Source organism: Zonotrichia albicollis, chromosome 4, assembly GCF_047830755.1.
Source record: "Zonotrichia albicollis isolate bZonAlb1 chromosome 4, bZonAlb1.hap1, whole genome shotgun sequence".
Lineage (NCBI taxonomy): Eukaryota > Metazoa > Chordata > Aves > Passeriformes > Passerellidae > Zonotrichia > Zonotrichia albicollis.
In genome coordinates, this window is record NC_133822.1 from 34,586,607 (window position 1) to 34,613,839 (window position 27,233).

The 27,233-nt window shown below is 46.0% G+C and overlaps 1 protein-coding gene across 7 annotated transcripts in view; it reads left to right on the forward strand.

Moving 5' to 3' along the window:
* Window positions 1–27,233, forward strand: part of CACNA1I (calcium voltage-gated channel subunit alpha1 I) — a 164,104-nt gene that overhangs the window by 124,141 nt on the left and 12,730 nt on the right. For 6 of the 7 annotated variants that reach the window (XM_074539414.1, XM_074539416.1, XM_074539412.1 and 3 more), the window contains 21 exons: window positions 4,706–4,857; window positions 5,895–6,080; window positions 6,762–6,879; window positions 7,315–7,470; window positions 7,917–8,007; window positions 9,922–10,124; window positions 11,257–11,673; window positions 12,566–12,666; window positions 13,717–13,840; window positions 14,670–14,738; window positions 15,612–15,796; window positions 16,134–16,260; window positions 17,339–17,464; window positions 17,904–17,993; window positions 18,404–18,623; window positions 19,712–19,863; window positions 21,578–21,687; window positions 22,293–22,426; window positions 23,144–23,214; window positions 26,081–26,159; window positions 26,716–26,837. In XM_074539414.1, coding sequence (XP_074395515.1) covers window positions 4,706–4,857; window positions 5,895–6,080; window positions 6,762–6,879; window positions 7,315–7,470; window positions 7,917–8,007; window positions 9,922–10,124; window positions 11,257–11,673; window positions 12,566–12,666; window positions 13,717–13,840; window positions 14,670–14,738; window positions 15,612–15,796; window positions 16,134–16,260; window positions 17,339–17,464; window positions 17,904–17,993; window positions 18,404–18,623; window positions 19,712–19,863; window positions 21,578–21,687; window positions 22,293–22,426; window positions 23,144–23,214; window positions 26,081–26,159; window positions 26,716–26,837 — 3,033 coding nt within the window. The remainder of the gene's footprint in view (window positions 1–4,705; window positions 4,858–5,894; window positions 6,081–6,761; window positions 6,880–7,314; window positions 7,471–7,916; window positions 8,008–9,921; window positions 10,125–11,256; window positions 11,674–12,565; window positions 12,667–13,716; window positions 13,841–14,669; window positions 14,739–15,611; window positions 15,797–16,133; window positions 16,261–17,338; window positions 17,465–17,903; window positions 17,994–18,403; window positions 18,624–19,711; window positions 19,864–21,577; window positions 21,688–22,292; window positions 22,427–23,143; window positions 23,215–26,080; window positions 26,160–26,715; window positions 26,838–27,233) is intronic. The other variant, XM_074539413.1, reaches the window with a different exon arrangement.

Genomic DNA, 27,233 nt, shown 5'->3' on the forward strand with positions numbered 1-27,233 from the left:
AAGATCACAAGCCCAGCCACTCTCTGGGGACATACCTGGCTGGGCAGCTCATGGCATGTGTGTCAGCAACTTGGCACTCCACTTTTTTATGGGCTGTTCACCGGCAAAGCACCCACGGCCATCAGGTTGAGGGGTGAGGCACAAGTTTCAGGCTTATAAACACAGGAACTCAGGGGACAGAGCACATGCATGAGTGTTGCCCTGTCTTGACCAACAGACAGAAAGACATGAATTTAAACTATTTGTTATAATTCAGGGGTTTAATTAATTTATTATTCATGCTGGTTTTATTCCAAGAGACTTAACCTCAACAACTCAAATGCCTTTACTCAGATTCAAATGACCTTAGAATTTGGCTTAGTTTGGCTTATTCATCCACTCCTAATTGTGTGGCCAAGGCAGCTTCCATCTGCATATATATTTCTTGTGAGGGAAATCAACTCATTTTAGGAGAAGCTGAATTTCTGAGTCATTTTTAATCCATGATCTTATAACAAGATATCATTTGTAAATAGCTATGTTTATTTAAATCCATCAGTTTGCAATATACCATGTAATATTCTCAGTATTAGGCCTTTAGATCTTGCTGAGACATTGCATAAGCCAAGCCCCATCATTTCAAGCTTTGTCCTGCTTGAAATAGTTTTACCAGTTCTTCAGATCTGCCTCTATTTGGAAATGTCTATTTTTAAAATCCAGTGTAGAAAATATTAGATTCTTGTGGCTGTCCAGAAGAATTATTTTAAGAGGCTTATTTTTTTCTTAATATTCACAGTGGGTCTGGTGCTGCTGATTTTTCTCCCTTATTCAGCATGAGAATGAAAAGCTTGTCCCAGCTGAATCTCCCAGACTGCCTTTCTCATCATGTATTTCTTGAAGGGCCTGTTGGATTCAAGCCTCTCTGCCATTAGCAACCATTTTAGACAGCTGAGTGACTTGGTTTATCTTCTCCAGAATCTACTTACAGTTTTCCTTCATACATCAGATCAGTATTTTATGAGGTCTCTCTGTGTGGATTAGATGATGATCCCCTGTTTCCTAACTAGACCCATCCTGTGGATCAGTACCCTCATATCCTTTAGCCTGTGTGGTTTCACTTTATACCAGCATTTATTGCATTCACAAGTTTGTATTTTACAGTTATTGCTTCTCTTTTTGTCATTTTGCTCCTTGTCAGAAACATTCAGCAAATGTCCAAGCCAGCTCATCATACTGACGTTTAGTGAGGATGGAACAGTCTCCCTGGAGTGGTGATGAAACCACGCTACCTCAGCCTTGTAGAACTAATCATGTAATCCTGCACTGGTTGTGGGGTGGTGATTAAACTTATGTAAAATTTGGTATGTTCTATAGCTGATTTTTATGGCTCTTCTAATTATTGCCAAGTGATTTTGAAATTGTGAGTAAAAATAGACAGGCTGGAGAGATCTCTTTATGGAATATTTCTTTTTTGTGATCTCATCACAGAGGCGGTAATGTGTAGGTTCAGTAGGGCTGGTCTCCATAGGTCACATCAATTACTCTTCAGTTTCTAGACAGTTGCAAATTTACTCCTGGTTAGGAGAAACTTTTTTCTGCGGGGGCTTCATGGGGATCTGTATTTTCTTAGCCTTTCCTATGATGCAGGAGTTTCTGTCTGTTGCTAGATAATGGACTAATTATATTTTCAGTCAAATCTGGCAAAAGAGCTCCAAAGTTAGTAAGAAATTGAAAGGGAGAAAAAAGCTGAGCTGCTGCCCTCTATTGCCCCAGTTCTAGTTTCTGATCATGGGACAGGAGTGCTGAAATAAATCTGAATCATATCTTTTACTCTCAGTATTTGATCTACATTGTTAGAGACGGAGGACTTTATCCCATAATGCGAATTGGATTGTTTCATGGACTGGGAAAGAGATCCATACACAGGATGGATTAACCATTCTGGTTAAAACACTGGCTCTGGACATGCCTTGCCCCCTGGGATCTCTGCCCCTTCAAGCCATCCTCCTTACCCCAATACTCAGCTCCCATAATTATGTTCAAGTTCCACTTCTAGGTGATGGGTAAATCAATCTGTGCTGTCTTGGCAATGTGAAAAGACAGAACAGATTGTGGGGAGATTTCTGGTGTTCCTTTCTTTTCCTTGGACTAAAGTAGCCTTGAGCTCAGTTCCTTCCTTGGAGATTCTTCAGTGTACAGTTTCTAGGTAAACCTGGGAGGAGGAAGGGTTTAGATGCTGAAGGCCTGAATGCTGTCCGTGGAAGCCCGGGGAGACCTCACAATTGCAAGGTGACACATCCACCGTGTTGGAGAGCCCATGTGTTGGTAGGAAGAAAAGGAGAGAACCAATTTTTCCCTTTGCTTGTCCTCTTCATCAAGCTCTCACTTCCCTGGCCAGAGAAGGGTCCCAGACACCTGCCTCGTCCATTGTCACTCCCAGCCACACGGCCCTAGGAACAAGGACAGTGCCACACAGGACACAACCCCGGTGAGCCCCACCCTGCAGCCTTGGCCTCCAGCTGATGGCTCTTTGCACTCTGACAAATTGGCTCTATCTCCAGAAACGGCTGCAATGCTGGATCTGCCTTAGTGCTTCTCCATCTGGCTCTTCTTCATCACCTCTTTTTTTTTCCTGAGTTAATTTCTTTTGTGTTGCTCTTCCTTTCCCAGCATTTACTTCTTTGCTACACTATTTAAAACAACTCTTTCATTCTCTACTTCTTGTGGGTGCTAGGGAGTTTAATTTTTTTCCAGCTTTGCTTTTTCATTTCTCTTTTTCTGCTTTTATCTCTGCTTATCCCTTCTTTCTGTCTTTCTTTCTCTGCCTAGTCTTTCCTGTTCCTCTGTTTAGGAAGGATGCTTTGCTGGGGCTGATTGATGGTCCATTAGAAATAGATTAACAGGTGAGGATTGACTAGAGAAACAGATGTCAAGGAGGGAAGGAGAGACAGAGGAACAGGTGACCTTTTCCACAAGCATGATGCAAGCATGGTTTTTCAAACATCAGCTACAAGAGCACGAGGGAATGTATGGAAAGCAGAGAGGAGAATAAGCCCACCATCATAACCTGTTGGTTTTTTGCATTGCTTATTTTCACTGACATAATGGTTTGATTCAGACTGAAATTGGCATCTCAGTTTAACATGCAGACCTCGTGTTCTCAGCAGCTGTTACTGCTAGGTCTCAGTGAAGCAATCTTCACCTCTCCCTTCCCTCATGCACTTGTTCATTCCTTCTCTCTCTTCTCTTATCTCCACTCTTTTCTCCATCATTTTCAGGGTGGTTTTGCTTTTCAGATGTAACTATGAATGGAAACTGATCCATCTCCACTTTTTTCATTTTAAAGACACGGACTATTTTAATGAAAAGCTGCAATGAGGAGTGCAAGAAATTAACAAAGGGCATGGGAAGCCAGAGCTGTAAAGAGCAGTTTCCAGATCAGTTGTTCACCTGGAAGGATACTGGCCCCTGGGGGCCTTGGAGCAGGGGTTAAAGCTGACTCCAGCTTCAGGCAGAGAGCCAGACCAGAACTGCATTCCTCCCTCACTTCCCTTTCCACCAGCTGTATAGGTAACAGGCATGGCCAATGCAAAGGCCACCCTTCAGCAAAACAGCAATTTTGCAGACCATGGGGAGAGACCATGACTTCCCTTCCTCCTGGGCACTCTTATTGAGTTAAAAATATTGGCTCTGACCTGCAGGGACTCACTTTTTTGTTTCCACAGGGCCAGGAATGTCTGTCCTCTCTTGCTCTCTACAACAGGCATTTGCAGTTTTCTTGTTCCCATCCATTTTATGTGATGCTTAAAAGAGTGGCTTGGTGGTCAGGCAGAGCTCCAACCAATGCAAAGGAAGATGCACCCTCTTTATTTTTCAACAGTCATCTTGTGTCATTCTTGGATTTTTCACCTTGTGCACTTGCCTTTCTCCTCTTCCTGTCCATTTCTCTGTATTCTTCACCCTGTCTTTCTCTCCCTGTCCCTTACAGATAGGTTTTAGCAGTGTGGTCCTCCTAGCTGTTGTCTTGTCTAGTTTGGTATTTTCTTGGGTAATTATTGAGACCATTCTGAGGATAGAGGCATAAGACTGATGGAGCAAGACCAGGAAACGAATGCATACAAGGGTTTAGTGGGGAAAGGGGGAGAGAAAAATGGGAAAGTGAAAAAATAGAGGGGAAAGGGCCAGATTGGTGCAGTGATATTTACAGGAAGATGGAGAACTGCTTTCCAGTCATTTAAATGGTTTCAAAATTTCAGGGAAAAAAAAAAAAAAGCACCAGCTACCTGTGGAAACCTCAGAGGAAGAAATTCTTGAAGGAAGAGGTTGACTGCAAATCCGCCAATTTTGCTCTCCTTCAAGAAATACTCAAGTTCTTTGCCCAAAAGAAGCTATTTACCCAAAATAAGTTCTTTGCCCTGCCTTTAGCCAGGGGGACGGGATCTGAGGTGGGATGTAGGAGATGCTTGGTCAGCCTTGGCTGTGTGAGTGGCTGTGAGGCTTCTGATTTTCTCTAGTAAAAAAAGTTGTTAGAGATCGAATCTATGGTGAAGGTAGCAAATCTGCAAAGGAATTGGAGTGCAAGTGTCACTGTCCAGCTCCACTCTAGTCTCACCCAGGGAAATTTGCAACTCCCTACAAACCCTGTTCCCTGGGAACGGTAACACTTTATTTCCCATAATTTCAGGGCTCTTTCAGTTCTGACTCTCTGAATTTGCATTCTCTCTAGCCAGAGGAATTGACCAACATCTTGGAGATCAGCAATGTTGTCTTCACAAGCATGTTTGCCCTGGAGATGATCCTGAAACTTGCTGCTTTTGGTCTCTTTGATTACCTTCGCAACCCCTACAACATCTTTGACAGTATCATCGTCATCATCAGGTGACAAGGGCCTTGGGGATCAGCTGAAATACGCACAGAAAAGAGTACCACAAAGCTTGCAGAGTATTTCAAAAAGGATTTAGCAGCTACACGGAGAGGAGCTGGGCTGATGCACAAGGCCAAGGATTGGGAGACCAAGACGTCTTTTCCCAGTGCTTGGTGTTGGTGCTATGGAAGCCACACAGCATTTTTGTCCCTTAGTTCTCTCCTCTGTGGAGTGGAGGCAGTTGCAACTGCCTTGTTAAGTTCGCAACAAATGTTAGCTGTGAAATATTTTGAAAATGCACAAACTGAAGATGTTACAAAGGTTTAAAGTGTGATATAAGAACTTGTCTTGCTGGAATTCGATGCTGCAAGCCTTTCTTAATTCCTGCAACATGTTCTTAAGGAATAAATGCAGCTTTCATCATACAAGGATAAGCCTGTAGTTCATACTTCTGCCTTGCTCAGACAGATTTTTTCTCTCATCCCTTTGTACTGCTGAAATAGTGGTCTCCTTGAGCCAGGTTTCTTAAGCTCTTGGAGACCTATTTCACACCCAAGATAGCTCAGTTACCTTAGAAGGCATAAAATCAGCAGGATGGCTTCTGTGGTAGTGTTGGAAATAAAAAGGTTTTAATAAAAGACAAAATAGCAAAACTCTCTACAGAGAAAAACCGAGCCAGGTGCAAGAGGTCCTCCTGCCCCTGGTAAAACACCTCACAAAAGTGATTAGTTTCTTTGTTCTCTTCTTTTTCTAGTCAATTTCACAGGCGGGACTTTTTGGCTCCTGTCCAATTAGCTATCCTTAAGTTTGAGGCGAAGTCCCCCAGGTCCTATGAGATGTCTTTTCACCTAATTGAGGAGAGAGACTTCTAGGCTTATTTCCTTTTTGAGGGAACAAAAGATAATTTTGTCACTCTGTCAACAAGGGGCATATTCCTATGTACTGCCAATGCCAAAGTGAAGACTTAGCATTGTTATTCCTTGTTTTCTTCTGTTTGCTCGCTTGCATTTTGATTTGTGGCTCATCCTTGCCATGCCTGTCTGGACCACAGCATCTGGGAGATCATTGGCCAGGCAGACGGGGGCCTGTCCGTGCTGAGGACGTTCCGCCTGCTCCGCGTGCTGAAGCTGGTGCGCTTCATGCCGGCGCTGCGCCGACAGCTGGTGGTGCTGATGAAGACTATGGACAACGTAGCCACCTTCTGCATGCTCCTCATGCTCTTCATCTTCATATTCAGGTGAGCAGGCAGTCAGCTCACGGTGTGCTGGAGTGGCACTGTGTGGCTCATGGGGACAGCAGCTTCAGAGCATGACTGCATAACTCATCTTGCCCTTTGCTCCAGGCCAAGACAGTACTGACAAGTATTTATTTTTTCATAAGGGCTGAACTTGCTCCTGCCTTAAATTGGATTCAGCAGCTGAGGGTTTTGGCCTGGATAGGGTGGTGAAATACTGCCAGCAAATGCAGACATTGAGCATAATGTCCCATTACAGGATAGGTGAAGTCTCCTGCTAATCAGGACTAGCTACAGTAACAGTTCAGTCTGGAGGCTGATTCTGGCAGAAGAGCAGCAGGAAGCAACCAAGAAAGTTTGTCTGTGCATGCCATGGTAGCAAGCCCTGATAGCAAGATGAAGACATATGAGAGCAAAAAGGACAGTAGAAAGGACAGATCTGACTGACAGGTTGGAGGGAATATATGAGCTCTGAGTCAGAAGAGATGGAAAGCAAATTTTTTGGTGACCTACAGGGTTGCAATATGTAGTTCCTTCTTCACAGATAGCTCCTAGTGGTCTGATTGTGTTGCTATACCCCTTGCTTCTGTGATGTTGCATTAGATTTTCATGAGAAGAGAATTACTCTGATGAGTTCATTGTGGTACCAGAAGTATTTATATTTGACATCATCTTGTTCCAAAGCATCCTGGGAATGCACATCTTTGGTTGCAAGTTCAGCCTCAGGACAGACACAGGAGATACAGTTCCTGATCGGAAGAATTTTGATTCCCTGCTGTGGGCCATCGTCACCGTCTTCCAGGTGAGCCCACTTTGCTCCCTATGTGTGGGCCAGGGCAAAGTGAAGAGGGTCAGGAGATGCTTGTTCCTCACTGAGGAGCACTGCACTGACTCCTGACAGCGCAGAAGGTTGTGGAGGAAGAACAATTGCATATAGGAACCAAACATTTGGTGTATATCTCAAACAGGGGACCTTCCTCCTTCCTAGGAGACAGTATGCAAAGGTCACTCCTGTTGTGACAACTCCCAAGTTTTACACTCATCACATGACTGTCCTAATGGCTGTTCTTGTTTCTTCTTGCTCAGCTAACAGCTGGACAGAGACAGTGGGTGTGTGTTAAGGGGGAAGGTCAGAGGCCTGCTCTGGTCCCGATGTGTATTCTCTGACTGTCCTTTTCTGGGAATATGCTCCATGTCCTTCCATCATGTTTTCTGACTTTCTCGTCCTCTCTTGCAGATCCTAACCCAGGAGGACTGGAATGTTGTACTCTATAATGGCATGGCCTCCACCTCGCCATGGGCTTCCCTCTACTTTGTGGCTCTCATGACATTTGGGAATTATGTACTCTTCAATCTTCTGGTGGCCATTCTTGTGGAGGGATTCCAGGCTGAGGTGAGCTGCCACCAAGGCTTCATCAGAAGAGGGACAGAGGTGCTAAAAAGGGATCCTTTATGACACTTTGAGGATATTGAAGTGAAGGACTTAGAAAATATCACCCCTCTTTAATTTCACTCATGAAATAACCCTTGTTAGGGTAGTATTCCATCAAGCAAAACTAAAAAAAAGAGTGTTATTCCTTGCAAGGAAAGAGGTTCTCTGGAAGGAGATTCACAATTTCTGTTCTGCGTAACACAACAGAACCTACCTTAGGGTGAGCCCTTTACCCATCCAAAGAAGCAGTGCAGTCTTTCAGCCATCCCAAATCACAGAAGACTCTTTCCAGTGCTCACACGATGCCTGACTGCCAAGGACAATTTTGCAGTTGTTCCACAAATGAAAGACAGAAACAAATGGTCTTTTGTGTTTGAGTTTCCAACTTCTAAATCTGTGTGTTCCAGGGTGATGCCAACCGGTCATACTCAGATGAAGATCAGAGTTCTTCAAACATGGAGGAGTTTGATCAATTCCAAGAGTTCCAGGAAGGCTCAGGTACAATGGCTCAAACAGTCTTATTTGCTAGGGTCCTACTGCTGTCTGGTGAGAAACCTAAAAGCAGATTCTGCAGAAAATTTACTCCCACTTCTGAGAACTTGCCAGTTTTTATTTTGAACTTTATGCCAGTTTGTGGTGTTATTTGTGGAAAAACAGAGGCATGTTGGCATCCTGAGGAATGTGGTAGCTAAGTGGAACAGTTCTTGAATGACCTCCAGAACAGCAACTGGAAGTGAGAAATGAGGCTGTCTCTGGTTATCTTCAAGGTCACTATTTCAGGAACACTGTATCCAAATCTGAAACCCATATTTGGAGAAGGGATACCAAGATGGTAAAAAGGACTCAGGCAAATCTGGAAGCCTTGCCTCATAGTGAGAGACTAATGAAGCTTAGAGAAATCAGGAAAGTTACTTGATCACTCTCTCTGTAGTTGTAGACCAGAAGGAGGAGGTTGTGGTGGTAGATAGCTCTTTAATTGAGCAGAAAAAAGCATAATGAGATTGGAAAGGTCGGAAACTCAAGTTAGACAAATTCAGGCTGAAAAAAACCCGTATATTTTCAAGGAGAGATAATTAACAGTGGGAACAACCTGAGTAGAAACTGCCTGCTAAGGTCTCTATCCCTCAAAGACTGAAAGTCTTTCTACAAGAGACATGATACTTCAAACAGGACTTGGTGGCAGGGAGCAGTGAGAGTAGCCTGCTCTGCAATGGATGGTGAGCCAGGAGTTGAAGGGGACAGAGAGCCAGGCAGGAGGCCAGGCGCCACGCTGCACACTCTTGCACAAGGTGAACAGAGCAAGTCCACTGACAGTAGTAAGGGTCTGCCAAGGGTTCAGTAATTACCAGGCAAACCCACAGTGGTGAGGAAGGTCTAAGGTCAAGCCAAGTCCAGTTAGCAAGACAAGATCAGGACCAGCAAGGTGCAAGGACAGGCACAAGCATACTCACAGCACAACTCAGACAAGCACCAGGGGCACATTTCTGAGCATAAATGCAGCTCCCACAGCAGGGAGCAGTGGCTCCAGTTTTTGGCTCACAGTTTTTTCCTGCAACTAAGCTCTTTTCAAAGCAATCCTATCCTGAGTTACATGGTTGTACCATATCAGAGCTTATGCTGAATGCAGGCAGTCAGACCCCTGAGATGGCAGAGGAGGAAGAGGTTACAGATGTGTTAGTGGAATCATGGCTGCCTGTCACGCAGACGTGGATAGGTGACCTTCATTATGCAATAAGTCAAACAAAAATGATTGCTCCAGTCCTTTCAGGCATTAAAATTCAACACCCTGTCCTTTCCATGCATCTCAAAAAATGCTGATGGTCATTGACAGGACTTAAGATTTCCTTCAAAAGTGTCCTAGATCTTAAAGGTCAAGGATCAGTCATTTGAAGAAGGGCAGTGTAGTAGGATAGACTGTCATGAAGTTTTTGTATGCAGTATGATTGCAGGAATTTTAAGGTGACCTCAGTACATGGATGGCTGTGGCTATCCCTATATCTTAGTCTCTTGCTCAATGTTTCAGCCTAACTACTTTAAGTAGCCAATCTGACAGCTGGTGGAATTTGTTCAGACCTGAAGATGCTGGTGTCTGCTCTTGGCATGCAGAAGCACGCTCTTGTCCCTCTGTCCGCCTTCATGCTCTGCCTGTCAGTCTGAGGATGCCTGGCCACCACTCTACTCGTCGTAGTTGGTTTTGGGGGCTGAGGAAATGACGTTTAAGCCTTCCCAGCTTGCACTGCCTTTGTCACCACACCCTAAATCGGAGAAATTGATGTTGATTGGTGCTAAAGGGCTAACAATCTGTTACCTGCTGTTAATGTGCTAAACTGCTTAGGCATCAAAACAGTCACTGGATAGTGAGGAACCCAACTTCTTCTTAACTCATTCTTCTTTCTGCCTCTTTCCACTCAGATCCCAAGCTCTGTGCAATTCCTGTGACACCTAATGGGCACCTGGACCCATCCTTGCCCTCTTCCAACCCACCAGTGGCTTCTGGGGGGGTGACCAACTCTTCACGCAACTCACTGCAGCTTGACCAGATCCGAGTTGCCGTTGGCTCCCGGAAGAGCAGTGTGATGTCCCTGGGGAGAATGACTTATGACCAGCGGTCCTTGGTGAGTGAGGGAGTAGAAATGTGTGTCATACCCTTCCTTTGAAGGCCAAGCACTTTGTTGGTTTTCTGCCATCATCTGGGGATTTCTGGGAAGGATTGCCCTGCTGCGGTAGACTTCTGACACAACTCTATTGCCTGTCTTTAGAATCCAGGTCAGTACACATTATTTTTCTAAATTTCCATATTTTTGAAGTCTATTTCAAGATTAGTTATCTATAATCCTTTGAGTGTGGGAGAGGGAGAACACCAAGAAGACAGTCTCCCTCTTACAGTGGAACATGTTTTTCCTCCTTGCCTTTTCCTTGTTTTCCTAGATTAAAGGACACAAAATGTTGCCTTGAGTTAAGAAGTGATGGCAGAACCACCAAGTCCCATTACAGATGGGATTGTATCACAGCTTTTCTAACAGTGGAAATCTTGTTTTTGAGCTCCCCATGGCTCATTCTCCTGCCCCATAGCACTTCCCCAAGCATGCAAATTTGTCAACCAGTGCATCTCAGACCTGCTCACCTTGTAACATCAGCTACTGGGCTTTCTACCCACTGGCATACACGGCCCTCGGGAGTGCCTTGGTGCTTAAAGGGTTTATGCCCCTGTTATTTCCAAACAGGGAGTGCCAGCAGCCATGTACTACATGATACCTTGCTCACGTGGTTGGACTAGGCTGTAACCAACAAGCCTGTTTCTCTCATTTCTCCCTTTTACTAAGACTGGTCTCAAAGATGGTGTGTCAGATAATCCATCACCCTGTACCTTGTGTTATGCTTAACCCCAGCGCAGTGTAAAAAGCTGCCAGTCAGATTCTTTGAGAACTTTCCTCTTGCTCTGTGCTGGTGTAAGTAACAATATCAGGCACCTGGCCTTTGGCTTTATTACTTACCTTCCCTGAAAGTGCTTTGCACACAGATGGTGCTATAAAGTAATCACAGTCAACACCATTGCTAACTCATTACCAATTTATTGTCAGATTTACTGAGATTGCTGCTGAATTCCCACCATACAACTTGCTCAGTGTCTGATAAATGGCAGCCTTCTGGCTTAGGGGCTCAGGGAGCAGTCTGTGCTCTGAGAGAGAAGCACGTGCTCCCTCCTTGTGCCCAGAGTCACCAAGTCTCCATCCCACTCTGTTACAGTCCAGCTCTCGCAGCTCCCACTATGGCGCCTGGAGCCGCAGTGGAGCCTGGGGAAGCCGTCGCTCCAGCTGGAACAGCCTGGCCCGGGGACACAGCCTGAAACACAAACCTCCCTCCGCTGAGCACGAGTCCCTCCTGTCTGGGGAAGCGCACAAGGCGGCAGATGGGGAGCCGGATGGAACAGGAAGGGTGCTTCATCACCGCCGGACACTCTCTCTGGATAACAAAGGCTCCTGTGACCTGCTGGAGTTGGCCTCGGTCCCTTCTGGCCACAGAGTGACCCACAGGCTGGGAGCACCACCTGGGGCCAGTGAGCATCAGGACTGCAATGGCAAAATGCCCAGTATTGTCAAGGAGATCTTCCCAAAGATGAACAACCACAAAGAACGGGGAGAGGATGATGAAGAAATAGATTATGTGAGTGCTTGGTGGAGAACTCTGCGGTTACATCACAGTGCTTTGGGATACCCCAAATCCATCATCAAATTTCAGTCTCCTTGCATGTGGATGGGGAAGCTTGTAAAGATGCTTTAGGAGAGCTGGAGGACAGCTGGAGGACTACGTGCAGATAGGACTTTCTAGGCACAGACAAGCTCACACCATCTTGTCAGGCTGCTTGCAAGGCAGGTGGGTGGTGGGAGGAAGGCAGGTGTGCAACATCCATGTGGTCAGTCAGGGGCTGTTATTTCAGAGCAGTGCAGCCAGTAATTTCTACAAGGCAGGGGAGGTCAGGCAGTGCAAGAGTGAGAGTTTTGCATGGGGAACATTGGCAGACCAGAGCAGGAAGCACAGGCACCACAGACAAGGCAAGTGGGTTTTGTGGTATCAGCCTGGGGGACAGCAATCTGTGAGCATATCAGAGAGTAGAAAAAGTGGAGTGAGGGTCAGTAGAAATTTGAACAGACATAAATGTCTGTAAGAAATTCTCAGCCCAAGTGCCAAAAGAAAGCCTTCTTGTCCTGGCTTCTGATTTAGCTGAAGTAGGGAGGAAACATGGGCCTCATGTGACACAGTCCCTCCAACACCTCTAAGAAGTCGTTATGTGACGGCATCCTACTCTAGAAGGGACACCAGCAGTTTTATTTTCATGATCTGGGGAGGAAACCAGATGCCAAGAGGTAAACAAGCCCTGGCAAAGCAGCTTCTACCTTCTTTTCCATGACTTGTTGCCTTTGAGTTGATTTTCTCAATCGAGGGATTAAAGAAAAGCAGGTAGTGGTGCATTTGAGTCAGATGTGAAAGGAAGAATGTCTCTCTCAGGCAAGTGGGAAGGTGACCAGTGGCAATTGCTTCTGCTGCATCCCTACAGAGCCTGTGCTTTCGCATCCGGAAGATGATGGAAGTCTATAAGCCAGACTGGTGTGAGTTACGGGAAGACTGGTCCATATATCTCTTCTCGCCACAGAACAGGTTTGTACAGTTTTTGCCATGAGAGGGTTGAGAAGGTGGGACAGATTCTGTTGCTCTGCTGGCCATATCCCTGGTGCTAGGTGGCAACTTCAACTTAGCAGCTGAGAATGTGTATTTTCTCCTCCATTGTTCCTTCTACAGCCAAACTGCATTTCTTTTCCTAGACTGTGGCATTGAGAGGAAAGTTGAGCATCCTAAATAGCTATTGTGATCTTCCCTCCCTTTGGAGCATCCCATTTTTATTTTCTGTAATCATAAATATTTATAGCAAAGCAAGGCAAGGAATACTAATGTTAACACAAAGAGGATAAAGAATGCATTATTGATGACTCCATAATACTGATATTTCCTCTCCTGGTACCAGAATAGCATCTTCATTTAATTTACAGTACCAGTACCAACTTACCAGCAGTTATATCACACCTTTTAGGGTAAAGTTAGAACTCTTCTTGCCTAAAACCAGGAAAATTGGGTTGAGTTCTTCCTGTTAAAGAGATCTTACCAGAAGAAAATGTCCACGTACCCCAGCTAACATTATTGTCACCCATATTGCCTCCTTGAATAGAAAAGGCTTTCATTTTAGGTCACAAGGGAGAGCTTTTTTTGCTCTGTGTGACACCTATGTTAACATACACAGTGTCTTTCAGAAGTGTGGTCCCCACATCTGCCAACCTACCTGCCTCTCCTGAGCTTTCAGCATGTGGCCTCTTTGCTGTGGAGAGGTACAAAGTGTGAGCTTGGGAGGAAAACTGGAATTCAGCCTCTTTACAAGTCAGGAGAGGAGCACAGGGTCATAGTGGTTAGGATACCACTCTGGCACTGGAGAAATCAATGGAGGTTCAGCACATTGCTCTGCCCTTGCTCTGCTCCAGGCTCCCTATGTGACCATTTACCACCCTGGGCTATTGCCATTCCAAGGGACATCAGTATCAGAGATAGGAAAGCTGCTATATCAGAGCCCAGTTTTAGCCAGAATACTTAATTCTGTGTCCTCCTTGTTCCTAAATCTGTTCTGCCCAAGCACAGGTGCCTACTGGAACTCTCTTGCAGGTTTCGCCTCCTCTGCCAAACCATTATTGCTCACAAGCTCTTTGACCACGTAGTGCTGGCCTTCATCTTCCTGAACTGCATCACCATTGCCCTGGAAAGACCCCAGATTGAGCACAGAAGCACGGTGAGAACCATTACCTGTCACCCACTTTATAGCACAACCTCTGACAGTGGTTCCTGAGTGTTCCTGGTCCTCCTATGATCTCAGCATTAACTTCAGCATTAAACACCAGCTCCGACTCATCTATTCAAATACCTAAATATTAGTAATTGACATAAATATGTGTTTCCCCTGCAGGCTCTTATAATGGGGAAACCCACTTTATAACACAGAAAGCCTAGTTCCTTCTGTCTTGGAAAGTAAGTGTCTCCTCCAGGAGCCTGCATATAAGGGATGAATGGCAAAAGGGACAAGGAGTGGAACTGGGAGATAGAAGTAACTTCCATGCTGTAGGAATGGCACATCGTCGTTCACGTATGCTGCTCTTGAGCTATCTTGGAGGTAGCTCAAGTTGGCAAGTGAAATTACTTTTTCTGCTTGTCTGCCTTAGCTGACTCCCAGACTTTGCTGCACTTGGACACAGTCAGTGGTCTGTGCTCAGCAACTCTTTGGGAAGGAGTGCCAGGTCAGTGCAGCAGGTTAGGCCTGAGCAGGACTGACAGAAAAGGGCAGAGGCTGCCTTGAAACCAGATCTGCAGGATGCAAAAAAATCCCATCCACTATGGTCTGGCAGAGCTGCATAGGATCCTGTCCCAGCCAAGGTATATGAGCTGAAAGCTGCCTAGCACTGACCTCTGCCAAGAACATCTCCCTTATTTCATCAACTTTCAGACCCTTCACAGGAATGCAGAAATATCAAGATCATCAGAGGGGACTGACAGAGTAACAAGAAGTAGTAAAAATACATTTAAGGTCTTTCTCTGTTTTTGTTTTGTTTTGTTTTGTTTTCTAGGAAAGAATCTTTCTCACTGTGTCCAACTACATTTTCACAGCAATATTTGTAGCTGAGATGACACTGAAGGTAAGTTACTGGAGAACAGCTCAGAGCCTTTTTCCAGTGTCAAACACTGTTCGTGTTTGCTCAGCACCCTTTTAAAATGTGTTCATCTTTTTGGTGTGCCAGTCCTTCCCTCTACCTTTATAAAGGCAGATACTGCCTGGAGTTCAGTCCTGTCTTGTTAGGAATAGAGGAGATGTTTATTGCAGGCATTAGATCCAGTTGGATCTTAGTATTCATGAAGGATAGCTGGCACTCAAGTATGGATTTTGTAATGATGTCAAATGTCCCTTCCCTTTCTCCTGGAGCAAGAATGGGGGACATTACAACAATATTAATGACATGCTCAAAGTTGAGATAATGATTCAATAGATGTCAAAATACTTTGCAACAATCAGAAAACCTTGTTATTCCCTTCTCATATTTGCGGAAAAGTCCTAAAACTGTGTGCTGGGAGTTAAACCCCTAAAATTCATATCTGAATTTTGACCGTGATTTGGAGGATGTTAATATCTCCCCATGACCGCCAATTTCTGTAGCACCCATCTGTTTTTGAGAACTGCTTACAAACAAATTACCCCTTTAAGAGCCAAAGTACGGATTTGGTGCTTGACTTTACCTCCCAGGTGATCTCTGAACCGGGAGAATTTCCACAAGCCTCTGGTGTGGCAGAGAAAGATTTCCTGTGTATCCCCTACAGTGTAGCGTTACTCAGAGAGGCAGAAAAAAGGTGTTTTCCTTCACAGACATCCAGGTGAAAGGAAAAGATTATGAGATGACACTTCAGTGTCATGAGGAGTTGATAACTATTCCCCGTCCTCCCATTCTCTCCACAGTTGCCCTCTATCAGGTAGCATAGGAGCCATTTCACCCCCTCTTCTCTCCCCTCTCTTCCAGGTGGTCTCTCTAGGCCTGTATTTTGGGGACCAGGCTTATCTCCGCAGCAGTTGGAACATCTTGGATGGCTTCTTGGTCTTCGTGTCTCTCATTGACATTGTGGTCTCTGTGGCCTCTGCTGGTGGCGCCAAAATCCTGGGCGTGCTGCGAGTGCTCCGGCTGCTGCGCACCCTCCGTCCCCTCCGGTCAGAACCCCACCAAGCCCTGCTTGGCCCCCTCCTCCCACTGGTTACCCCCAGGAGGGGTCCCAGGGTCAGATCCAGCTGTCCCAGGCAAAGTGGGGTTTTTAACAAGCAATAGGCCACAAGGAGGTCCCCCTTAGCCATATGGGTCTGATGCTGGAGGTACCTCATCAAAGAATAAATCCATGGGAGAGAAAAGGCCTTTTGATCTTGGGGGAGGGATCTCCACTTAGGGGTCACTGCCCATGGAGACAGGAGTCTGCTGCTGCTGAAAATGCTTAGCTTAGGTCAAATTTCCCCGCCCTGTCCCTCTGTCATTGTTCCCCTTCCTTCTTTCCAGAGTCATCAGCCGAGCCCCTGGTCTGAAGCTGGTGGTGGAGACCCTCATTTCTTCCCTCAAGCCCATAGGAAACATTGTCCTCATCTGCTGTGCTTTCTTCATCATCTTTGGCATCTTGGGTGTGCAGGTAGGTTGTTACTGTCCATCAAACAGCCCTTGAGCCCCCACCCCACGGGCATCTGTACCCCCAGGTCCTATAACGGACACAGGGAGTCAAACAGAGCAGGAGAAACAGCGAAACCAGTGAATTTTCTGTGTTTGCCTTCTTCCACAAGTCATCTCCATAATGACACTGCCTTTGGCAAGCACAGACAGGTGCTCAACAAGTGCAGGCATTGCTGGACATGAGAGACAGGAGTTAGTGCTCACACCTGGCAGCAGCTGGGTCAGGCTTTGGGTCAGTGTGATAGCAAGAGCCCAGGGCTGGCACAGCACAGGGCTCCCTGGACCCACCCGTGTCTCCCCACAAGGGCAAGCAGCTCAGTGCCTGCTCACATGAACCCTGCCACCAGTCAGCTCTCCTTCTCCCCCTCACTCTGAGCCCTAAATCCACCCACAAACTTCTTTAATTTTTTAATTTAATCCTCCTTATTTTTGGCTGTTGCATTGCAGAGGAGCAAGGGTGTGGGCGTTACTTCCATCTCAGGGAATGCGCTATACTTAGTTTGCTCTGATGCATCTGTACAAATGCACAATCCAGTACCTTCCATATGGGGAAAAGAGCCCTGGGCAGAAGAGTCACAGAAGTGCAGTGCAGCTTTGTGAAAAAATATATATGAGAAGAAGAGGATGTTTTTTTCTGGTTCTTTACCCTCAGATGAGATCTTCTTTTCCCATCAGCACTTTCAGTAACTGGGAAGCAGGGAGTGAAGATTACTCTAGGGGACTGATTGGAAGATACTTTACTTTTTCCCTTTGTACCCAGAAAGGCTGCCTTAAGGGCTGTCATATGGTGGGCTTACAGTCACTGCTGCCCTGGAGCAATGGAGAAAGATGAAAAGCCAAGTGTGAGCTTACAGGGGTGGTCTTGCCTCCTTTGCAATGGTTGAGCCTGTACTGCACGTTGCGTTGGTGGTGTCCCTGTCATGCTCTATGTGGCTTGCAGTCTTGCAGGCCATGCAGCATCTTGGCAGCTTCTGTAGATCCCAGGGAGCATGGGGAGCCCTGTGGGGAAAGGGGCTGATGGGGTCACTCCCCTCCTGCAGCTTTTCAAGGGCAAGTTCTACCACTGCCTGGGAGTCGACATCAGGAACATCACCAACCGGTCTGACTGCGTGGCAGCCAACTACAAGTGGGTGCACCACAAGTACAACTTCGACAACCTGGGACAGGTGAGTTTGCCCACAGCTCCCCCCCCCGATGGGAACCCAACACAGGGTTTGTCTCCTCCCCAGGGAACAGATGCAGTGCCTGGAAAGCCAGAAGGGGCAGTTATTTGGCTTGCATGCCCATGCAGAAGCTGTGTCACTAGTTGGTTGGTATCAAAATGATACTTACAAGATGAGTGGGAAAGAAAAGTGGTGGCAGCAGAGAGCTTGATTTTCTCTTTTCTCCTGCCATGAAGCTGATGTTCTTCACAAACTCTCTCCTCTGGTGGGTCTGGCTGCACCCTGTCCCTGTCCTCTGTCAGGGAAAGAGCAGGTTTTGATGTGTGCAGAGACACAGGAAGAGTATTGCAGTGCTGTGTGTATTAGAGCATAAACCCACAATAATTTTTTTCTGCCTGCCAAATGCACCTGCTCCACATCCGTTTTGCTTTATATGTTGCAGGCTCTGATGTCCCTCTTTGTTCTGGCTTCCAAGGACGGTTGGGTCAATATTATGTATAATGGACTCGATGCTGTGGCTGTTGACCAGCAGGTACATGGACTTTCTTGTGAAAGGACCTTTTCACTTTCCTTGTGCCTGTAAGGCAGAAGCATCCTTTAACATCCTGATTCAGTATCTCCCTCAAACCAAGAGTCCCTTCCAGGCCTCTTCTGAATCCTTTGCTCACCTGTTTGTAAGGGGTCATGGTCTTGTCTAGTCCATGCAGGAAGGTGTAGCTATGGCTATGCTGTGGGTGTCTGTGGTAGGGTCAGTGGGCCTTTATCTATTTGTAATGAAGAAATAATAATGGCATGTGTCTTTCTGGGCATGCTGGCTCCCTCCTGGCCCACTCATGGTTATTTCAATACCTTGTAAAGCAGGATCTGTTGGGCTGCCACCCACTGCATCTCTATTCTTCTACTGCTAAGACAATGTCTGCCTCTGTTCTCCTCCCACTCCAGCCAGTGATCAACAACAACCCCTGGATGCTACTCTACTTCATCTCCTTTCTCCTCATCGTCAGCTTCTTTGTGCTCAACATGTTCGTGGGGGTGGTGGTGGAGAATTTCCACAAGTGCCGGCAGCACCAGGAGGCTGAGGAGGCGCGCCGGCGGGAGGAGAAGCGCCTGCGACGCTTGGAGAAGAAGCGAAGGAGTAAGGCACAGCCTAAGTGTTTGGTTGGTTCGTAGGCCAAGGTTTTCTGAGAAAAACCTTTTCCTCTTATTTTTCTTTCCCAATGAGCTGGTCTCCAAAATCCATCGCTCATGGCCGTGCTCTCAGCCTTCCTCCCCGCACCACTGCTGTGTCACCACACACCTCACTGGGGTGGTCTGGGGAAGAGGGGTGGCTGAGGAGGTCTGCTAGGACTCCAGAGAAGGCACTGAGGAAGGGTTTTAGCACCCTGCTCCTCAGGAGATAACATACAAAAAACACCCCTGTGCACATGCTGACGAGCACTGTTGGCATGGGGCATGCACACATTGATGCGCTTCCTGTGCTTGGGGTAGAGTCCCACCTGGGCTTCCTGCAGCTCAGCTGGTGGTTGAAGAAGAACCTGGACAGACCATTCTTTGTGTTTAAACCCAAATCTTAATAAGAGGGGGGGGAAAAAAAAAAGAGGAAGATCCCTGTGTTTTGTGTCCCAGTGACCCCAGTGTTGCAGTGTCACTCCTTGGGATCTAAAACCCTCTGTGGTGAAGGAAACCTATTCCTAGTGTTTCTGTCCTGTTTTGTGTTACCTTTAGATAAAAATTGCTGAAGCATACTTGCTCCTGGAAATCATCCCTACTACCCAGACTTCCATTCACAGCCTATGGGCATGCTTTCCTTTCCTCTGCTCCAGTTTTCCCCTTCTCTCCTATAACACCCCAGGGCCTCTCCTTGAACCATCTGCTCCCTTTTATCAAGAGTGATCTTAATTTGTCAAGACATTAAATGCTGATTTAGCACCATTCCCACAAACACAGTCTAACAGATTTTTTTCCTAGTATTCTGTTCTTTGTCTTTTTTCCTATATATTTTTCCCCATTTCTTCTTTGGGTGAGGTTTTTTTGGTTTTTTTGTTTGTTGTTGTTGTTTTTAATTTTTTTCCCCCTTTCCCTATGTCCTTTACCTATTTTTTCTGTTTTTTCTCTCTCCCAACTACATTCCAATTTCTTTCAATGCCTATCACCAAGCTTACACCTTCTCCCTCCTCAGTGTTTCTTACCCATTTCTCTCTTTCTTCTGATTTCTTCCTAACTCTGCCCACATCCCTCTTTCCCCTGAAGAGGCGCAGCGTTTGCCGTACTATGCTACCTACTGCCACATACGCCTCCTTATCCATTCGGTCTGCACCAGCCACTACCTGGACATCTTCATCACTTTCATCATCTGCCTCAACGTGGTCACTATGTCCTTGGAGCACTACAACCAACCTGTGGTGAGTGAGATCATGGAGAGAAGTCCTGCCTCCAGACAGTGCCATTTTGGTACAGCTCTCTGGTGACCGCTGCCCACCAGCATAAATAGGACACTTGGGTGTCTCTAAAAACTACTGTTAAAGTTTGGTAGGAATTAGTTTTGTAGTAGACAAATTTGTGTGAAGATTTTCATGTGTATCCAGAAAGGTAGTTCCTATTCAGACACTTGTTATCCATTAAAATCCATAGAGAGAAAGTGTCTGAGCAAAAGTCAAGCCCCTAGAAAGCATGGTACAATTAAGTCTCTGTGCTTTATATTAGTAAGTGGATATGTGGGTCACCCAAATTTAGCTGCCTGCTCTGCTTTTTATTTTTCCTTTGTTCCTAATAGGAGTGGTGGAATCAGCAGTGTCCTGGGAACTTCAGGCTTTGCATCAGATTTCCAAATCTTAGCCCAATTCCCCTGCTATGCGGCCTCAGCTGAGAGAACCAGAGGGGCTGGTTGCATGTCATGGGATGGTCCATCTTTACCAAGCTCCCTTTTCTTCATAAGAAAAACTGCAGGGCCAAAGTGCTGAGCAGAGCCTCTCTCAGCTGCAGGGTGTGGTTCCAAATACAGCACCTTGGAGGCCAAATAAGTTTTTCACTTTGCTTGGGTACAGACCATGTACTTCTCAGTGTTCCTGGCAAAGCTGCAGATTCTTTTGGCGGGAAAAATGTATCCTGCACATATCAAAGGAGCCTTCTACCTCCATATGTAGATAGAGCATTCATCATGACATCTGCCCAGCAACATTTCAGTTTTCTCTTCAGAAGACCCTTGGTTTAAGTGACAGCTCTGGTGTCTGAACAGATTGTCTGAGGTAACTCAGGCTTTGATCAGGGGTTGAATCTGTCCTCATTAAAATCTATTGCCAGGCTCCTCTTGTTTCCTGCCCAACTGCCCAGCTCTCATCTTTCCCTAGATGGTGCCCAGTTTTATATTTCAGAAACTCTCAACCTTTATCTGTTGGTGTCCTCACATCAGATCTTTGCTCCTCAACAAGTCACTAGTCTTCCTTACTCTTCAGCTCCTTTCCCTGGAACACAGCTCCACCCAAGCCAGCCTGCTGTCAGGCTCTGTTAAACAATCTTCTCAAAGCACTTCAAACCCTTCCAGTACAAAATGCCACCAAAAGCTGCCCACTGCTCACACTGGTTCTTGGTGGTCGTGAAGGGGCAGCCTGTAAAAGAATCAGAAATCAAACAGCTCAGAGATGTGATGTGCTGGCACCAGACCAAGGCACAGCAGAGATGACCTGAATCCACACCCAGAGCAGCCTCTGTGCTTCACTCCTGGTTGATAGCTATGCCAGTGCCATTAACAATGTGTCACTCAGGTGGCACAGGCTACTGGCAGAAGAAAAGCCTGATGGCATTTTGTGGATTCTCTTGCAATAGCCTCCTCCTCCTGATTATGCTGAACAGTACAGAAGAAAGGAGCAGTAACTGATCCTCAGAACTGGTCCCTTCTCTGATGAGCAGAGGGGCTGGCTGATGGTTGCCCTTAGTAGGTGACCTCCACATTCAAGTAGGTAGGAAGCGTGGGGCCACTTCCCCACCCCACCACAAATATCTGGGGCAGCTTCTGCACCCAGGATAAGTTCCTGGCACTTAGGAGAGTCCCCCACACAGGGGGGTTATGTGTTTGATGTTGCTTTTGCCTCAATTCTTTTCCTTCTCTTTCTGTGGCAGTCCCTGGAGACCGCCCTCAAATACTGCAACTACCTGTTCACCACTGTGTTCGTGTTTGAGGCAGTCCTCAAGCTGGTGGCATTTGGTCTGCGACGATTCTTCAAAGACAGGTGAGCAGAGGGTTGTCAGCTGTGGCTGTGGGACAGCTGGGTTTGGGGTAGAAGTTTGGGGATGGGGCCCTATTTAGACCATGAAATGGTGGCAGAGTGCACTGACTGCCTCCCAGTTCTGCACCGCATGGACCTCACCTCATCCTCCACAAGGTGCAATGCCTAGGCAATAGCAAGAGTTGTCCAAGAATTGCCTCTTGGTTGCAGTCTGCTGGTTAGGCTAGAAAGCAAAGGAGATGAGGTTAGAGCGAGACATTTTTTTTCCTGCCCTTGAGGCAAACTATGAGCATGCAAAAGCAGAACATATATAGCAAAGTTGATTCAAGGTAGTAAGACCGTGAAAAGCTGAGCCCATTAGTCAAAGCGTAGCGCCATAGTAACACAGCTCCATGCTTTAAAATCAGCCTGGCTTGCCTCTGGCTGCTCAGGGTGTGTGCAAAGTGAATCTCTGTTTCTCTGGAAAAGCCCATATAGGCTGACTCAGAGTGGGCCTTGAACTCATGCGTAAGGAAATGTTTAGGATGAAGTGGAGACAAGTACCTTTCTTTTTCAGGAAAATGGAAAAACTCTATCTTCATTTATTCTGTTCAATTTTTCTCCTAAAGGTGGAACCAGCTCGATCTGGCCATTGTGCTGCTGTCTGTCATGGGCATCACATTGGAAGAGATTGAAATCAACGCTGCTCTCCCAATTAACCCCACTATCATCCGGATCATGAGGGTGCTGCGAATCGCCCGGGGTGAGAGAGACGCTGGCCAGAGCAGGGTGCATGTGGCCATCGAGTGCAGCTTGGTGCCACGACTCATTGAGCAGTGGCTGTAAAGTTGTGAGCTTGCCCTGCCCCCAGCCCTCGAGGAGCCTCTGGGATGTCCTTCATCACATCCCAGCAGGGATTCTAGGATCTAGGATAGCCCAGAAGCTCAGGCTTTCTGGTTCCCTGGGAGATGAAACACTGGGAGGGTGGGCAGATCATGTGAGAGCTGAACCTTCTCTGTTACTCATTTCTGGGGCAACTATAGTAGTGGTGTGGGGAGCAGAGGCCACTGAGCAGGTTGAAATTTGTGAGGTAAGGGGGTGGCCAAGGTGTGACAAGATGGCATAACAGCAATGGCTGAAGGGAGAGAAAGTGATGGAAGGGAAAATCAAAGCAGAAGGACAATTAGGACACACATTCCTGGGAAGAAGCAAGTGGTTGGAGTGTCTGGGTGAAGCAGAAGCAACCCAACAGACATGGGTGGCAGAAAGAAAATATTTAGTAAAAAGGATGTCAGCTTGAAGAGAAGGAACAACTGGGGTTGTACCATCAAAAGCAAGAAGAGAAATGAGGGGAAAATCCAGTTTTTCTAGGGGAACGAGATACAGGACATCTGTCTTGTGCTACTGTTATTAGTAAGTCACACAAAGGATGCCTCTGAGCTCAGTCTGACTGACACTTCTCTTGTGCTTGTTGTGGCAGTCCTGAAGCTACTGAAGATGGCCACAGGAATGCGAGCGCTGCTGGATACAGTTGTTCAAGCCCTGCCACAGGTAAAACATTTTCCCAAAAGACTCTCCTCTTCTGTCCCTTTTTCCAAAGGGTTGATTCTTGTGGGGTCTCAGAGATGGTGTTTACAGTGGTGTGTAGGCAACTGCCTGCAGGTCATGTCCAAGTTCTTGTGTCATTCCTGGGGTTACAGCTCACCTCACATCTCTCTTCTCCAGCATGTGAAAAAATAAGGCTTGACCCCTGGATAAGGGTAGGTTTCTTCCCATCATGCCTAGCTAGTGTCTAACTGTTTGCAACTAGTCCTTGGCTCCTTTCTCCACTCTCCATAAGAAGGAAAGAATGATTGGAAGCCATTTCAGGACGAAAGGACATCTTTCCATCACTGCAGCTCTCACCCTTCCCCGAATGTGTCACCTTTTCCCTCCTTCTTTTTCATTTGCACTCTCCTTTTCTAGCCAGTGCTTCCCCCTTCCTATTTTTTCTTCTTTCCTCCTCCTGGATCCCTTTGTGTTTCTGAGCAGCTCATGCATGAGAAGCAGTGACACGCTGTGTTGTGGCTCACACAGCCGGCAGTTAAGTGTCTGCTGCAAGACATAGAGACAGAAGGATCTCATGAGCTGTGAGTGGCAGCTGCTCCCAAACGAGATGCTGACACCGTGCTTTACACAGGCTTCGAGCCCACTGTGAGCATCCTCCGTGATGGATGAGCAGTCAGGGAGTCTGGTCCCCTTCCTTTTGGATTGTTGGGGGAGAATTGTTAAGCAAGGAGTAATGGCACCAAGTGGCTCTGCCGATCGTACATCAGACCAGTCCCTTGGCAGGCCCTGAGAAGGCAGCTCTGCTGTGTGATATCAAAATGCACAGGCATTTGTCAGTTGATTTATCAGCTAATGTGCCAGTGCTGGTGAGTGATGATGAGCTGGGAATCAATCTGAAAACAGCGTGAGTAGTTACCCAGGGAATTTACTTCTGGTGTGGGTGACAATAAATGTCAATCTGAATTAGTGGAATATGATGGCACAAAAGTGAAAAGGAAACTCTGTGATCTTTTATGGATCCTGAGCTCTGTCTGGTCTTCCATGCTTTTTATTAAGCAATATTTATTTGTGATTTATTATAATAATAGTAATAACAACAATATTAATAATTCATTTGTAGGATATACAACATCATTCAGGATAGTTGTGGGCTGAGATACACTGGACAATAGAAGGAAGGGGAGATAAAGGATGGTCTTAGTGCAGGCAGATCTGGAATGTAAATTTTTATTAGTTTTTTATTAGCTCTGCTGCCACAGACTGGCTCAGTGCAGCTTCTTTGCACCTTGCTCTTTTCCATTCCAGGAGCCACAACAGACGATTTTTCTCAGGAAAGGATCTGGGACAGGGCAAGTCTTCAGATCCAGTGTCTGCATGTCTGTGGCATGTTTATTCTGAAACCCAGATAAATGCACACAGATATTAAGAAATAGTATCCAGAAACGGTTGGTAAGAGGACTCTCCAATATATTTGCACTTAAATGATGAGATTCAACTTCTACCCCCAAAATACAGATAATAAATAAGGGAGGAAGAAATATTCATATCCCTGTCATGTAGACAGAAAAACAGAGTCATCAGACAGTAAAGTGTTTTGCTCAAGATGGCAAAGAGCACAGCTGGGACCTGTGAGTCTCTGTTTCTGGTCCTAGCCAAAAACCACAAGTATATTGTTCCACACTTTCTCGTTTTTGATTTTTCCCATTTGCCTACAGCTCCTTTGCTAACCAAGTTTGTAAGCCAGGTTTTTGGAGGTCAGTAATACCTGCCTCAAAGCAAGCAGATATCTGAAAGTTTGGTCTCTAGGTATTCCCTGGAAGATAATAACAAGCAGTACTTAATCCCTCCAGTATCAAAGCCTATGACTTCCTATTGAGTGGCTTTTGCTGCTTCCTATAACAGGTTGGCTTTGATTAATAAAGTTGTGTAGCAGGGATAAAAAAATCCCTCCATACTTATAGTTGCGTAAAAATCTGAACTTCAAGGTCTAAAATCCACCAGTTTCAGCATTAAAAGAATGAATCTAGTCTCCGTATTTTATACACTGGGTCTTCGGGGGACAATTGAATTATCTGTAATATTATTCTCTAAGATTTATTGGCTTTGCCAAAAGAAGTAGTTTAAAATAAGCTGTCCTTTCCCTTGCACTTTCTCCTCTTCCTGACCTTTTTCTTTTTGTTCCTAGAGCACAGACTCAAATCAGGGATTTTGGCTTGCTAATGGCATACAAGGCATCTCCAGTTGTCCTGTTTCAATTCCCTTCCTGTCTTTGTTACACTGCAGCAATTCTTAATAGTGAATAGAGCTTTAATTTTAAAGAGCCCTTTGGAAATGTAGTCCTTAGCTAAGTTTTATTAACTTCCTTTTCTTAACGCCCTGTAGACACAGACCCAGCAGTGTGCTTTCACAGCATTTACTATGGTGTCTAATTTAGTCATCAGAAATAATTCCTTCCAGTGAGTATATAGGGAGCCAGGATGTGGCAGTCCAGGGGAGTGGGTGGGCTGAATCATTTATTTCTCTCCTGAATTTGGATGGCACAGCAGTTGCAATGACTAAATTAGATTCCTGAAGTGATGCTCCTAACGTAGGCCCAGTGACCACATGCATTCAGACCAGAAACTGTTTGGTGTTTCAAAAAAACCCATTAAGTCCTTAATTTTTCCATGCCTTCTCTTCCCACCTTCCTGCTCCTCACCCAGCCCTGATGGCAACTGGATCCATCATTGAACATTTCTCAACTGTTGAGCAATTGTTTGGTTGCATTTGTATACCAGGATTTCACTTCCTTCAGACCTGGAAATGCAGAAACACTTTCTGTACAAATGAAATAGACTTTGGGATAGGCTGATGGTGCCTTTGCTTTTAGGTGGGAAACCTTGGACTCCTTTTCATGCTCCTCTTTTTCATCTACGCTGCTCTAGGAGTGGAGCTCTTTGGAAAATTGGGTAAGTCTCAAGCAAACCATGCTTCAGTGTGAGCCACAGACATGTTGGTTGGGGTTTCTCAAAATCAGAACTCTTCAATTAAGGGACTGAGTTATTTGATGCACTTCATTCTCCCTTATGCATAATTGATGTAAGAGGAATTTCCCTCTAAATTGTTATCCTAACAGGCTAACAAAATAAGAGCAGCCTCCGTTTTCTCTTACATTCTTAAACATTTGCTTTTCCTGCACTCTGTCCCTAACATTGCATTCAAGATTACAATAAAAAGTTTGTAAAATCTTATTTACATCTCTTGCCATGGAATATTGATCAAGAAGAAAGGCAGGACAATGACATGCTGGGAGGATCCCCCTGAGCAGCAGTTACATTGCCTGATATCCTGGGGCTGGGCCATCAGGGATTTTTCCAGACTGATAGCTAACAGCCAGCTGTTGGGCAGAGTGCTGACACCATTCACTACCTGAGCTCTTCAGGTTGTGAGTCCATGTTGTTGGTCTCAGGGCTGGTAGTGTGTCCTCTCCTGAGTGTTGTGCCCTGCACTCCCCTTGTTTTTCAGTGTGCAATGATGAGAACCCCTGTGAGGGCATGAGCCGCCACGCCACCTTCGAGAACTTTGGGATGGCCTTCCTCACACTTTTCCAGGTGTCCACGGGTGACAACTGGAACGGGATCATGAAGGTAACTGGGACTTGGAGGCAAGGATCTCCAATTTGTGGGGAAAGAGAAATTCTGATGTGTGGTCTGTTCAGCAGAGGTTGGGCTAGCAAAGGGAAGGGGAACCGAACACAGAAGCTGGGTTGCTAGATAAGGTCCCTGCTTGGTCCAGAGTCTCTCTTCCCACTATGGTAACTCATGCTTTGGACTCATCTAGTCCTGGAGACATCTGATTGAGAAAAGTGCCAATTTTCCTTGGGAGGAACAAGAAAATCATTTAGGCTGAGGGAATATCCAGTGTAGTCAGGACTGCACAGGACATGTGTGTTGGACACGGCACTCATCTGCAGAGCTACCAGGAAAACACAAAATAAATACTTCCTTCAGAGGACATGGAGAAAGGAAAGTTCTTTCATCACA